Source organism: Quercus robur, chromosome 7, assembly GCF_932294415.1.
Source record: "Quercus robur chromosome 7, dhQueRobu3.1, whole genome shotgun sequence".
NCBI lineage: Eukaryota > Viridiplantae > Streptophyta > Magnoliopsida > Fagales > Fagaceae > Quercus > Quercus robur.
The window spans coordinates 48,869,465-48,884,565 of NC_065540.1; the positions used below are offsets into that span (position 1 = coordinate 48,869,465).

General features: G+C 31.7%; 2 protein-coding genes across 3 annotated transcripts; both read left to right on the forward strand.

Moving 5' to 3' along the window:
* The first annotated feature begins 1,590 nt into the window (after window positions 1-1,590).
* LOC126690940 (agamous-like MADS-box protein AGL18) lies at window positions 1,591-7,299 on the forward strand. 2 transcript variants are annotated; one of them, XM_050386041.1, is made up of 8 exons: window positions 1,591-1,917; window positions 4,033-4,114; window positions 4,221-4,279; window positions 4,590-4,689; window positions 5,408-5,449; window positions 6,254-6,295; window positions 6,385-6,527; window positions 6,936-7,299. In XM_050386041.1, the coding sequence occupies exons 1-8, from the start codon at window positions 1,736-1,738 to the stop codon at window positions 7,021-7,023; spliced, it is 738 nt and encodes a 245-aa protein (XP_050241998.1). In that variant the 5' UTR covers window positions 1,591-1,735; the 3' UTR covers window positions 7,024-7,299. The 2 variants fall into 2 exon arrangements, with proteins under 2 accessions (XP_050241998.1, XP_050241997.1); XM_050386040.1 differs by having other exon boundaries at window positions 1,593-1,917; window positions 4,218-4,279.
* Window positions 7,300-11,349: 4,050 nt separating this feature from the next.
* On the forward strand, window positions 11,350-13,143 carry LOC126693746 (protein MIZU-KUSSEI 1). The gene has a single exon (XM_050389868.1). It carries the CDS (start codon window positions 12,167-12,169, stop codon window positions 12,974-12,976), a length of 810 nt encoding a protein of 269 aa, XP_050245825.1. The 5' UTR covers window positions 11,350-12,166; the 3' UTR covers window positions 12,977-13,143.
* Window positions 13,144-15,101: the final 1,958 nt, after the last annotated feature.

Sequence of the window (15,101 nt, forward strand, 5' to 3'; positions counted from 1 at the left end):
AGGACAAAATCCTTCTCGACGATATGAGTCTGAGGACGATCAGGACATCATCTTGTTACAAACGTACTTCGGAGCTACGTCACTGCTAAAGGTGGGATAAGGTACCAAAGGTAAGAGAGAGAGAAGGCAAACAAATATCTATGGCAACAGCTGCCTCTGCATTAATTGCCTCTCAACCAACTCTCTGGCCGCATTAATGTGGAAGTGATGCCTGAACAGTAATAAAGCAGCCTTACAGCTACTAAAAAGAGGTTCTAGAAGGTATTAGATGGGACAGAAAGAGATCCCCTGAACCCAACCTACACGTGTGTGGTGAAGATGAAATGAAGATGGCGGTATATAACATGAAAGAAAAGCATGCAGAGGGGGATCGAAACATTAAAAAAAAAAAACAAAAAGAACACTTAGGAAAAAAAGCTTGAAAACCACAGAACTGTATTTGTTTCAAAGAAAAATAGATTGTTATATCGGCTCTAATCTATCTATAAACGTGAGGTTGAATCTTTTTACTTTTAAAGAAGTTAATCTAGTTCTTGAACACCCACGCTATACAAATTTTATTGTTTGGGCATTTTTAACGTACGAACCCAAGACCGGTTTGGGATCGTTACAAATTGAGTCCTTACAGTTACTTTTAAAATCTAATTATTGAAATTATTATTTTTAAAGTTAAGAGTTTAATTTGTTAAACCTATAAAATAAGGTTCAAAACAAAATTTCATTAAAAAAATCAAACTTTTAAAGATTCTTTTTTAAGACACAACAAAATCTTACAAAATTTTCATAACAAGTTCAAAGTGTCAACACACCAACAATGACAATAATTAAAAAAAAAATGAATTTTTTTATAAGTTAAAATAAATAAATCTTATAATTTTGAAGTATAAAGTAACAAATTAAAGTTTAGAATTTTAAGTTTTTGAAATGATAAAAATTAAACCTCAATCTACATTAACTACAAGTACAACGCAATAGCACTTAAATAGACTGAGTTTTAATTTGTTACTTTTGAAATCTTATTACTAAATTTATTACTTTCAAAATTACAGAGTTTAGTTTGTTTGTTTGTTAATTTTTATAGCTATGATATAATTTTAGATTTATAGGGTTTGCTATATGATAGTGGTTTTTTTTTTTTTTTTTTGAGTCAAAACACTAATTGATTTTTAGTATAGTAGTTATCTCTTACTATTTTAGAATTAGATACTTTACTAATTGAGCTAACTAAAACCCACGAGGTTTAATTTTTTAAACCTATAAATTAAAGTTTAAAAAAGAAGTTTCTAATAATAATAACAAGGATGAAAATAACTTTCAAGTAGTTTTTTTTTTTTTTTTCTTCTAAAAAAAAGTAGTATTTTTTTTAATGGACAATTACAGTTATTAGTGAATAATCCTAATCACAAAAGAGACCCTATTTGATTAGACTTCATTATACCCCAAACACTTTCTAAAGAAAAAGTTCCAAAAGTGGGAAAAACCCACTCTTCAAGTAATAGGCAATTCCATTTTTGGATATTTGCCCCATATAGTATACCATCTGTCACCTTTCTATTTTGTATTCTAATTTTGGTCACACTTTCCTTCGTTAGACCTGCCCAAGAATCCCACTCTATTCGAATAACACAGTTTTATTATATATATAGTCTTCTTTTCATTCTGTTCTCTCAAATCATATCTGGTTGTTTCAGTGTTTGGAGGTCAGGAAAAAACAAAAATCTCAAAGAGAAACATAATGGGTAGAGGGAAAATTGAGATAAAGAAGATAGAAAATCTGAACAGCCGTCAGGTCACGTTTTCAAAACGGCGAAGTGGGTTGCTCAAGAAGGCCAAAGAACTCTCGGTTTTATGTGATGCTGAGGTTGCAGTCATAATTTTCTCTAGCACAGGGAAACTCTATGAATTTTCCAACACTAGGTACGTACGTGTTCTTTCTTTCTTTTGTTTTTGATGAATAATTGTATATTTTCTTCCTGTTTGGCTTTTCAATCTTTATTTTTCTTTTTCCAATATTTCAACAATTTTTAATTTTTTTTTTAGATTAAAGTTTAATTGTTATTGTTTCTCGAGGCTGATATTTAAAATTTCCATGAAACACGTTAAAACCCCATAAACCGATAGTGTGGTTGCTTAAATTTAAGAATTTCGGGTTTTAGTCCGGATTAAAGTTTTTGACTTTTTAACGATGAGAGGAATTGTAAAACATGATCAAAGATTGTGTTTTTTTTTTTTTTTTTTTTTTTAATTTGAGTCCATGAATCAATGCCAGGCAACATTGGATGAGTCTTTTCTGTCGCCGGCAATCTTACGGCACAAGTCAATAACTTATAAAGAAAGGAGTCTCTGATTTGACCTAGTTGACCTTTTACTCTCTAGCCCACAAAAAAAAAAAAAAAAAAAAAAAAAAAAACTTTACCTTTTTGACATGCGACTAAAACTGAATATATTAGAAAATTACTAAAATAAAATGTAACTGACAGGTTGTTCCTTGGTATATTATTACTGAAAATAAAAATTAATTAATGGGAAAATCTAAAAGTAGCAATGTCTGGTATGAAAATATTTTCAAAATAGCTGATTTAAGTGCAGAACTTAGTTTGATAAAATAAGAAATTTCATAAAAAGAAACCTATTTTTGTGTCTACAATGTCTTTGCTTTCACAACTCATTTTCCCATGCCTAAATATCACATATAAGAGAGGGTCTTTAGGAAAAAGTAGATACCCTCTTTTAGAACTTATCAAAAAGAATCCCTCTTTTAGTAAAAAGATGGTAATTTTAATTTATTTATTACACAATTATCTTCTGTTTTAGTAAGAGGATATTCATTAGGATTAGCAGATATGAGTTTCTATAATTATTTTTATGGGTTTTTTTTTTGGGTCATGGTAGTGAATAGGCCCAAGTAGGCCCAGAGACCAAGTTTAGGTTTAGGTTGTCTTTTGATTATGTGGGCTAGCCCCTGTAAACTTAGGGCTCCATTAATAATGAGAGTTAAATAGATGTCAAAATAAGATTACTAAGATTTTGGTAAAAGATTATTAGGATGATTAACTTCGGTTTTAAGAGGAAAAATTATTATTATAATATATTTTTATAAATGATATTGGAAGCTTAATTTATTAAAAAAAAATTACAATAAATCATGTTCGCAATTATGAAAAAGATTATGCCCCTAGACTTACTGATGTATAAAAGAGTATCATGCTCATTAAAAAAAAGAAAAAGAAAAAAAATCATGATTTTCATCAAAGAATGGGGTCTCTTCTGCCTTGAAATTTCAACGATATATGATATGTTTGAGCCCTTAATCAAAGGGTTAGGGGGTGGCTTAAAGATTTCACAAAGTATTTATACAAATTAGTAAGGTATTTGGTATGTCAGGCATATGTAATGCCCCTCTCACAATAGGGTGAGTCATATACTTGTAGGCTCTACCCCATTCGAGGGGAGCATTACATATGCTTGATACATATGATACTTTTTCTCAAAGTGTCTTCTCCCTTAAGATTTTGGTGTTGACCATAGTTACCCATTCATATTATTCACTACAATTTATATTGTTATCTCACAGCCACATGCACCACAGGTGTGTAATGAACCCAACTGAGTGTGAGTTAGTAAATACTACAAATGTAACATTTAGTAAAATAGTTGCAAGATTGCAAGAAAAGCATTAAATTAGTTGCAAAATTGCAACTGAATTAGTTAGTAGGTTATTTGGATTTGTTCATGACTTGTATCAATACTTGTAAGTCAAGGCAATTTAATTATTGAAGAAAAAAGAATTTATTTTTTTACTTCTTCTTTCAAATTCTCTTCTCTTTTTATCTTCTTCCTGAAGAGTGGGTACCTTGATTCAGTCAATTTCCCTTTCATTCTCTTTAATTTCCCCATCCCTTCCCATTTATTTACCTTAGAGCTTAGCAGGTTCTGGTTCATTACATAGTGTAGGACTAATTCTATCAAAATGAATTATATAATATACGTGATAAATATTTCTTATGATTGCCCTTTTTCTCATTCATGCAGCATGGAACACACCCTGTCAAGATACAGCAGGGGCTTGGAAATGGATTATCCACAACATTCTTCAGATGACCTTGCAGTAGAGGTTTGTTACATTGTAGTTGTTACATTTGGTTAAGTTCTATGATATGTTTATTCCATGGACTTGATTATATTCACATGTATACATTGTTCTGTTAATTAAACAGCAGGCGCCAGATGATGTGAATGCATTGAAGAATGAATTGGCAAAGCTACGTGTGGCATACTTGTAAGTCATTTTGATTATTGTTTCCTTTTTCCACCTACTAAAATTATCAAACACCTTGGCCATTAATGGAATTGCTCAAACAGCTATAGGAAAAAAACAGAAAGAAAGAAAAGAAAAGAAATACACACATACCCACACACATTTTTACCAATTCCTCAGAATTGGTTGAATTGGTTATTTGCACGGATTGAGGGGACCAAACCAATAAAGTTCTTTTGTATTATGAGTGTCTAATAAAGTTCCTTGTGAACTATCCTCTTGTATTTATTCTTTACTTTAATTCCTATTCTTATGTACTCTGATTTTAAAGGCGAATGCTGGGTAAGGACCTGGAGGACTTGAGCTTGAAAGAGCTGCAGATCCTAGAGGATCAGATGAGTGAAGGGATATTAGCTGTGAAGGACAAGAAGGTACTCAATAGATATTTGCATCTCTGTACACACACACACACACACACATACCTTTTCCACTTTTGCTGTATGGATGTTCAAAATGAAACTGTAACTGTTTCTTATATGGTTGACACAAATGTTTATGTTCTTTTATGTTAGACCAAGGCTAATGCTGCTGTGATAATTAAAGGTTTTCTTTTCATGGTAAAAAGGCTTATGCTTACATGGCAGACTTGTATGGGTTATCTAAGATCAGGCTTTGTCCTGTATCTGATGTTCTTTCGTCTTAGTTGAATGCAATATCCAGTTTACCAAAAAAAAAAAAAGAAAGCAACCAAATTGATAATATTACTTTAATCTGCAAATTGTCGAACAAACTTGGTTTTTGTGGGTCATATTACTCTTAATGGAAGATTTGGATTTCAGGAAAAAAGTTAATCCTTCTCTTTTCTTTCTTATTTTCAGTCCAAACGTTACAGTAGTAAAAACTAAAATTTTCTAACAGCTTGGCCAAAACTTTTTTGTTTGGGCAAGAAAGTGAAAACCGGAAGTTTCAGAGACCAAAACTGTGGAAATTTCTACCAATAGAAGATCTACTTTCTTTCATATGGGCAACCACCCAAATTGTAATTAGTCCCTCAATTATTAGCAAAATGGCAGCCGTTTTTAAATTTAATAAAGCTTGGTGATTATGTGGCTTCTTCTACAAGTCTTAATTTAAAATTTAATATTGCAGGAGGAAGTTCTTTTGGAGCAACTTAAGAAGTCCAAAATACAGGTAAACTAAGTATTCTCTTTATCTTTCTTCTTCTTCTGGTTGCTTTTATGAACAGCATTTTGATTAGGATCTATAAAAAAAAGGGTCTCAACAGTTAGAAAGTATTTCTTTCTGCAAAAGGTTGTTTATGATTGACCCTTTGAGTTATAAAACAGAAAGTTTTCACCTATTAACTTGGTAGGTCACTAATGCTACATGGTCCAACCAGCAAAGGCCCAAAAAGAGGGTGCTTTTGAATGTTTCCCTTTGGTATGAAAAAGTAAAAAAAAAAAAAAAAAAAAAAAATTATATCCTCTTTATAAGATTTTTTTTTTGGTTATATTTCATATATCAATCTGGAGATTTATTATTTAAAATCATTCTTTTGGTGTTTGAGAACTCAATTGGGATTTTGGAATAGTAGTTAGTATAGCTTCTGTATTGGTTCCACCTAAGCACACTTAAAGTTTGCTCCCATGTGGTGATGGTGAACATATAGGCTCAACTGAAATCACATAAAAGAATTCTGGTTTGAAATAATTTGACCAAAGTTGGAAACTTGAAATTTTGTTAAAGAATTCATATGTTATTTTTGAGGTGGGGGGGGGGGGGGCGCATAGCATTTACTAGGGAATTAGTAATTAAATGATATCTTCTGCTGAAGTTTCCATGGTTGTATTATCATAGAAAGCAAGAAACTAACTCAGGCTAATGAAAATAGTAGTGAAGAACCCAATGAGCATGCTTCATTGGATTACCATTCCATTTCCAAATAAATAACTTTGGTATGTCTTTTATCTTCTTTTTGGCTTTATTTACCTTCAGGAACAAAAGGCCCTGCTAGAGAATGAGGCTCTACACAAACAGGTGAAATCAAAACCATTTCTTCTATACAATTATTTTTGCACACAACAAAAATCTGTTGCCTTAATTTTTCTTGTTCAAATCATAAACAGCTTGATGAAATACGGCGAACCTGCAAATCACCTTTCCTCGAATTCAACCCTTTGGAGAAGAAGTTTTTACTCTCAGGTTCAAAAGCTGTTTCTACCTCTGCATCTGAGGAAAATGAACATTCAGACACTTCTTTGCATTTGGGGTATGCCTCAATTTTGCTTGAGTTTAGTTATTCCTAGCATTCTCAGATGTCTCTTTTCAATTGTTTGTCCAATGTTTTCTTATTTTCTTGGATATGAAGTAAGGATTTAGGTAAGTTTTATCCTAATATAAAAATTGTCAAGAAAATGGGAAAAGTTTCATATATCCGCTTTGTTCTCAACTTGTTGGTACTGACACTTCCACCAGACTCATGTTAGTGAGCTATGTAGAAAAACTGCAACGTGACTTGATTGAAAAAAGAATATTGCTGCAAGTCACCTAGAATGTCAAGTCTAATAAATATTAACAGCTTTAATCAAATCTAGAAATATTTTTAATCAAAATTCAATGTAAAATTGGTTCTGACTCTTTGATCTTTACTTATTTTTCTTTGACATTTGTTTCTCAGATTGTCCACAGAAGTTCGTCGCAAGAGAAAATCACAAAAGATTGATCACACATGCAATGACTCAGGGAGTCAAGTGGCCTCGGGGTGATATATTTGTTAAGAAGTTACTGTCTTGCAGTTAAAAGTTTTATCTAGTTAGTTTCAGCTATAAAATAGTTAATTTTCTTCTTTGACATATAGTGGTAGATGTCTTGAACTAAATTGAGGTGTTTTAGATTTCTGTAAATGCTAAGGCTAATAAGGCATTTCAACAAAATTTTCAGTTCATTTGATGCGCTAGGGTGGTAATGCAAAATGCAGATTCCCCTAATATAATGTGGGAAACTGAAAGATTAATATATATATATTTTTTAAATGCCTTGAATTTTGATATGAAAAATGATAAAGCTCTTTCCACCTTTGTGCTGAAACAATACTTATGTAAAAGAAGCCCCTTTTAGTATTATGTATATCTATTTAATAAGTGGTCAAACAAGGAAGATTATAAGAGGTGTAAACAAAACCACCTTCTTTTTGTATCTCCAATTCTCCATCTCTAAGAAAGTGATCAGAATTCATTTGTAAATCATCTGAGCACAACTCATCTCAATTGAATAGGATGATTTTCTTCCCTAAAGGAAAAGAATATGAAAATTAATTTACAGGACTTATTGTAATATAACTTGATATGCATGCACTAATTTTCTATGAAGTTGCCTACATTTGCTTAACAGCTTCTATATTATTCTTTGATGTCTTTGCTATGTCTAATTGAAAAATGCTGTGAATAAAATTGTGTCCTAGCATAGTAAATTGTGATGAGATTAAAATCATTATCACATTCGTTCACCATTGGTGTCATTTTTATTACGTACCATTATTATAGATCATGTCAATAGTTGTGTTTCTAAACAAGATGCAGCTTAATTGCTCAATGATATTTTCAATGTACATTTCCCATGTAAAAATGACACTCAAGCCAGCAAACCTGCCATATCACTGAGATATGCAGTTTCAGCCATTTGTATTGACAGTATTCAAAGTTCTCTGCATTCTCTAGTCAGGAATTTGGATATACTTCTATAGCTATTTGCCTCCAACATAATGTTACATCTTAATTTCTAATTTAAGAGTATTATACCAACAATGACTTTTTTTGGGAACAAATATGTTACTAGAGATCCTCCACAAAAATTTAAAAGATTCCCAATTGGACTGGTTCAGAGCTACTGGAAGAGGAAGGACCCTTTGATAGAGATGTTCTTAATAAAACACAAACCAATTGTAGGTGCAATAGACATTTATTCATTTCAACATAAATAGGATTCATCTTTTCTTTGCTTTCGATAATTAAAGGACAGCATTTAAAAAAAAATTAATTTAAGGAAAGATTATTTTAACTCATTAATATAGGATTATTCAAATGATTATTTGTGTACTTTTTTTTTTGAGAGAGAGACTATTTGTGTACTTTAATGTATTAGATGATTAATTTCTTTAATAATTATATATATTGTTCAAAAGATTTAATAGATCATGTCACATGTGCAGATTAAAATATGTGTGAATAGTTATTTCATCTAGTAGTCACATTCTACATTAATTACATAGAAAAAAATTCTATCCCCATCATAAACAAAATATATCTTACTTATATAAAGTATGGTATACATATATTAGACACATGAAAATGAAAGGGAAAAAAAAAAACCTTGCTGATTGCTAATGGTGCCTACTTTGCCCACGTGGCACAGTGTATGATGAATTTTCAGAACTCAAAATGGTTAGGCTACCAAAATATGATTGGTCATGGGACAAAGCATGCCTAGTTCGGAACCGCCCAAAATTGATATTAATTTAAATCGTAATGATGATTAATTATAAAAAGGCATAGAGATTAAAAAAAATAAAGTATTGTTTGGCTTTCCAAATAGATGGGGACAAAGTGGCCTCTCACTCTCACACAAAACATAATTTTGTATTGACCTTCATCATCATGCTCGTCACCCTCGTGTCACCTCTCATATCCCCACTTGAAAGGATGGTCTCCTCACGCACCTTTTGGCTGCCAAGCTATATCAACATTATTTATTTATTTATTGGTGCATTTTGAATCTTCATATATGTCATTGTAATTTTATTTCGAAGTGGATTACAAGTTGGTAAACATGAATGCAGCTTTAACAATTCAAGGTTTTGTGGTTTTAGTTAGCTAAATAGATAAAGTTTCTGATAGTTGAATAAGAGATTTGATATTCAATTTTTGTCTACACAAAAAATTAATTTGTGTCTTAATTTCAATAATTTGATGATAAGTTATAAAACTCTAAAAAAAAAACACTAAAAAAAAAAAATTAAAAAATTTTTTCCGTCAAAGATTTGATCATATTGTAGACATACATAAGAATATTTTGGATGAGGATTTATGCTAATTTTTTTTTACTAAAGATCTTGGACTTGAAATCTGAGCAAGTTTAGAATTAGATTAGTCTAAAATTATTTCACGTGATATTGCACTTTTACCAATTAAAAACCCTTTTTCTCTTTATTATTGTGCTTCTAAAATGTTGGTTCAAGTTGAGGGTCTATGATGCCTTTTCATTTATGATCTAAAGATTTCTAGCATAAGTTCAAACAAATTGATTAGCTGGTCGGAGAATACAACTCCGGTAAATACAACTCTTAAGGGTTTGTCACATAATCATTGGTGTCTCTTTCTTCCCGTTTTAGTATAAAATTATGGATCATATTTTTTTTATATTAGAATTATGGTTAAGTAATTATTTTCTAAAAGTTTAAGTTTTTGGAAGAATTGATAATTTGTCTCGATATCATAGCATGTGAAAATAAGTTCAAACATGTCTCAATTCTACCTCTTATTTTATTTTATTTTATTTTTTTAACAAACAAAACAAAAGCCGGTTAAGCTTGACTTACTAAAAAGAAGTTTGGACTCATAAGTAAAAGAGAGTAATAAAATTATGAATAAATGATTAAATTCAAAATTTTCTATAAGTACCTTTTGGAAGAAGTGGTATTTTATGAGTTTCATCCCACTAAAAAATTAGCATCAATTTTACTCAAAGAAGGCATAAATTTTGCTTAAAGAAATCACAAAATAGTCCAATAGCATGTGAGGCTTAAGGACAATCTTTTTACACTAACAATGACGTAGGACTACCATGGTAGGTATTTGACTATTTATCCATCCATCATGTTGGCAAACTTCATATAATAAGAACCCTTGATGTGAGTGACGATAGGCAATATTGGAAAAAGACGAGAGAAATTATTTTAGAAGATTCTGCCCTTTCGTAAGGGCAAACTTTCTTCACCAATGAGCTAACTTGTCCCTAACTCCCAATTGGGAGTTTTGGACTTAGCGCAAAGCCGAGTACATGCATATGATTGTCAAAGCACATTAGTTATATGAGCAGTTAAGAAATTTAGATCTTTTTATAATTTTTAGGATAAATCATTAACTTCATTGTGAAAGTTATTAAATTTTTTATCATTCATGATTAAATTAATAATTTATGTTATTAATACTAAAATTTGAATTGACTTATGAGTTCTAGTTATCTCAATTTGGTAAAATTTTTTGCCAATTGATATTTTGTTATTTTGATTTTCATTTAAAATATTAATTACGCAACAAGATCTAAACCAGTATATATTTATTCAATAATAAAACTTTAAAATTTTATGAAGTTCATTATCAAATTACCATTTGAGCTTAAGAAAATCGTAATCAAGCCGCAGGGTTAAGTTGTTTGGTGACTTTTGTTTGTTTAAAAGCCTGTAAGGAAAATACCCCTTCCGAATAAATTACTTATTGCTTCTGCATCATGTGTGCAACCACTTCAATATTCTTTATGATATCTAATCTAACGGTCAATACGGAATCATAAAATATATAATATGACCAAGAAATCTTACCATGCGATCAAGAACAGATCATTGTGATATTACTTTCTATCAACAAATTAAAAAGATCATTGTGATATTAACAAAAAGCTGTGATAATTACCCATTATACATATAGGAGTCATGTAATTGAAATTATATTTTGAATACAGGATTTTAACTTGAATGTATAACTCAGCGCGTGCAATAATAATTAACTATTAATAAAATTATACTTTCCAAATATCATGTGTGATGATGAAGTGAATCGTAACCCTCGAATGCTCCAATTGATATAATAATATATGATGGAAAAGTTGTGAAGAAAGGAGCTTGGGATGGGATGAGATTGATAAGATCGGAGACTCTGGTTTTGGGCATTGACCAATGAAATTGCTATATGCTAATGTTTAAAGTGGACCCACAAAATGGATGGTGGAGATGCAAGAGTAGTGTGGTGAACGCAATAGTGAGCATATATTGGTGGGTTTTGTAGGACCTATTAAAGTCTCCCCAAAGCACAATATAAATTGTCTAGCAAATTATCATCATCACCACAAGCCTCCATAGTCTCCCTTTATTTTGGCCACCTCCCAACATTATAATCACCTTGTCGGCCTCTTTATTCTCTCCTCTCGCACCCCACAAACCCCTCTCTCCCTCGCTCACACGGCATTGTTCAATCAAAGTTTCCATTTCCTTTGTGTTTGGAAGCATATTACTCAACACAAAAACTTCTTTCTCTCCTCTCTCTCCAAGTCAAGATTTTTCACTTCCTAATTTGTGCTTTAGAGGCATAATAGCAAACCAAAATTACTTTCTCTGAGCATAATTTGATCAAAGTTTTCATATCCTCAGTGTTTGGAAACATAACACGCCTCAACAAAATCCATTCTTTCCATAATTCAATCAAGATTTTTCACTTCCATTGTGCTTTACAAGCGAAACGCCACCAAACCCACTTCTCTCTCTCTCTCTTTCTCCAAGTAAACATTTTTCACTTCCATTGTGCTTTACAAGCAAAACACCACCAAACCCATCTCCTCCCCCCTTCTTTCCAAATCAAGAGTTTGCACTTCCTTTGTGCTTTGAAGGCACAACACTAACAAATCCATCTCTTTCTCTCTCTCTCTCTTCCCACCATAAGTTCGTATTAGTACATAAAGCTCCCACTTCTACAGCATAATTCAATCAAAGTTTTCATTTCCTTTGTGTTTATCAGCACAACACACACCTCAATACAACCCACTTTCTTTCTCCATAATACAATCAACCTTTTCCACTTCCATTGTGCTATACACTCAAAACACAACCAAACCCATCTCTCTCTCCTTCCTTTCTCTACCATGAAACAGCAAGAACTCACTCTCCAAAGAACCACAAGCACAGCCAGAAGCACCAGAAGAATCCTCCCTTCAAATTCAGGCCACACTCGCTCCATCTCTGACGACAACATCACCACCAACATTTCTCAAAACCTCTTAATCCCAAAACCCTATTCCCCACTAGTTAACAATTCCCTCTCTTCCACCACAAAAACCAAAACCCTCTCTTCCTTCCTTCGCTCTCTCCTCAACTTCTTTTCCTTCCCTTCCGTCCTCCCTTCTTGCAAATGGCTTTCTTTCCCTACAAACCTGTCCTTCAACCCTTCCTCAGGCAGAAAAGTCACCGGAACCCTCTTCGGCCTTCGCCGAGGCCATGTCACCTTCGCTGTCCAGCTCGACCCTCGCTCTGAACCCCTTCTCCTCCTCGAGCTCGCCATGTCAACCTCTTCTCTAGTCAAAGAAATGTCCTCCGGTCTCGTCCGCATTGCCCTGGAGTGTGACAAAGTTAATGTTACCGTTAACAGGAAGCTCTTCCAAGAACCAACGTGGACGATGTACTGTAATGGGAGGAAGTGCGGGTACGCGGTGTCGCGCGCGTGCGGGGAGTTCGACTGGCACGTGTTGAGCACCGTGCAGAGCGTGTCGGTCGGCGCCGGAGTGATTCCGGTGGTGGAGGACGCGAAGAAGAGCGGCGGATCGGAAGGGGAGTTGCTGTACATGAGAGCGAGGTTCGAGAGAGTGGTGGGGAGTCGTGACTCGGAGGCGTTTTACATGATGAACCCAGATGGGAATGGAGGGCCTGACCTTAGTATTTTTCTTCTCAGAATATGAATGGGTATGAAAAATAGCTAGGCAAAGTTGAAAGAGTAAACGAAAGAAAAGAAAAGTAAAAAAAAAAAAAGAAAAAAAAGGGAAAAGTTATGTTAATGTTGTGATATGTAAGATTAGGAAATTGTAATGTGGAAAAGGAATGTTAATTTGTAATTTTGTATGGTGTATTTTTTTTTTTTTAAATGTATGTATTATCATGTGAATTTATCTTTGTTCTTAATTTTTTTTTTCGAATAGGCCTTATTACACACACACACACATATATATATATATATATACACACATGCATACAGAAGAAAAGGTCAAATAGTTTTATTAATTTTCTTTAAGTTAATAATTAAGTATATTTTGTGGATTCTAATTAGTTCAACTAGTATAATATTTTATCATCTAATAAGAGATTTGTGGTTTAAATTTCTCTTATACTAAAAATCAATTAATATCTTGATCGAATAATTATATGGTGAACTTCATAAATTAAAATTCTATCGTATTTATAAACAAAATTATATTTCTATTTTATACATACAACAAGAAGAAAATGTCATGTAGTCTTATTAATTTTCTTTGAGTTGATAATTTGTGAATTTCAGCTAGTTTAACTATTAAAATATTTGATCATCGATTAATATATTTGGAGTTCGAACTTTGCATACACAAAAAATTAACTGATATCTTGACCAAAAGATAAAAAGCAATCATTATTCCTATAAAAAAGCGTGGTTTACAACTAAAATTCGATCGTATTTATAATCAAAATTATATTTTTACTATAAAAAAGTGGGGTTTACAACTCATAACTAAATTGTATTTAGTATTCCTATATTGGTGTTAGCAGTTCTTAACAAGAACATATTATTTTGATTAAGGAAAAAGAAAACAATACATCTGTATATGCAATTTTTTCACAATTTTTTCTTACAATTAGTGAGATGGTAAAATATTAATGGCAGAAAACAAAATTGTGTTAATAGTAGGACATGTGAAAATCAAAAACAAGTTACTACTCTATCTAGTTGTGAAAAAATTATAAAAAATGTTGAACATGTGCATGTAGCATTACTTAAAAAAATTACAATTATTATTAGTAAAAAAAAAAGGTTTAGCTTACTTCTAGTACTTTTTTAACTGGACATCTCCCATTATTTTAAATATACATCGGCAAGTGATTGTGGATTTTAATCTCCACATTTTATTTAGTTAGTGAGTGATGTGGCAGTTTTAATAATAATAATAACCCTTACAAACTGATTTGATAATAAATATGATTGGTTTTACTTAAATAACATATAATAAATGCATGAATAATATATATATATATATATATATATTCTTTGGGATAAACTACATATTTGGTCCCTATCCTTTACACCATATTTTAATTTATCTCTAATTTTTCAATTGTGTTAATTTAATCTTTAACCTTTCAGTGTTGTGTCAATTTAGTACTCGTTTAGATATTGATTATATTGAGTGAGTTTGCATTTTCCAGCGTTTCAAGCTTTTTTTCATTGAGAAGAGTGTTTTAGTACTTTCCAGTGGGTCTCATGCACTATTCACAGAACCCACAAATCTCTTTTTTCACCAAAACTTTCATTAGAAATGAATTCCACGGCACTATTCACATATTTAAAAACTATTTTGCTACAGTGGGTCTTGTGCCCTATTCACAAAACTCACAACCCTCTTTTTTCACCAAAACTTTCATTAAAAATGAATTTCAAGGCACTATTCACACATTTAAAAACTATTTTGTTACAGTGTTTTCGTTTTCAATTTTCAGTTTTTAGTAAAATAAACGGTACCCAAACGGACCCTTAATCCCTATCGTTATCTCTTGGATGAAAATCACTGACATGAAAAATGGCTAAAATAAAAAAATTAGTTTATTGTCATATCAACAGAAATTAATTTTTTATTTTAGTCATTAGCCACATCAACAATTTTCATCAAAGAGATAATAGTAGGAATTAAATTAACATGATACTTAAAGGTTAGAGACCAAATTAACATAATTGAAAAATTATGAACCAAACTGAAATATAATATAAAAGATAGAGACCGAATATGTAGTTTTTCCTTTTTTTTTTATGATTAATTTCATATTTAGGATTTAAATCTCTAA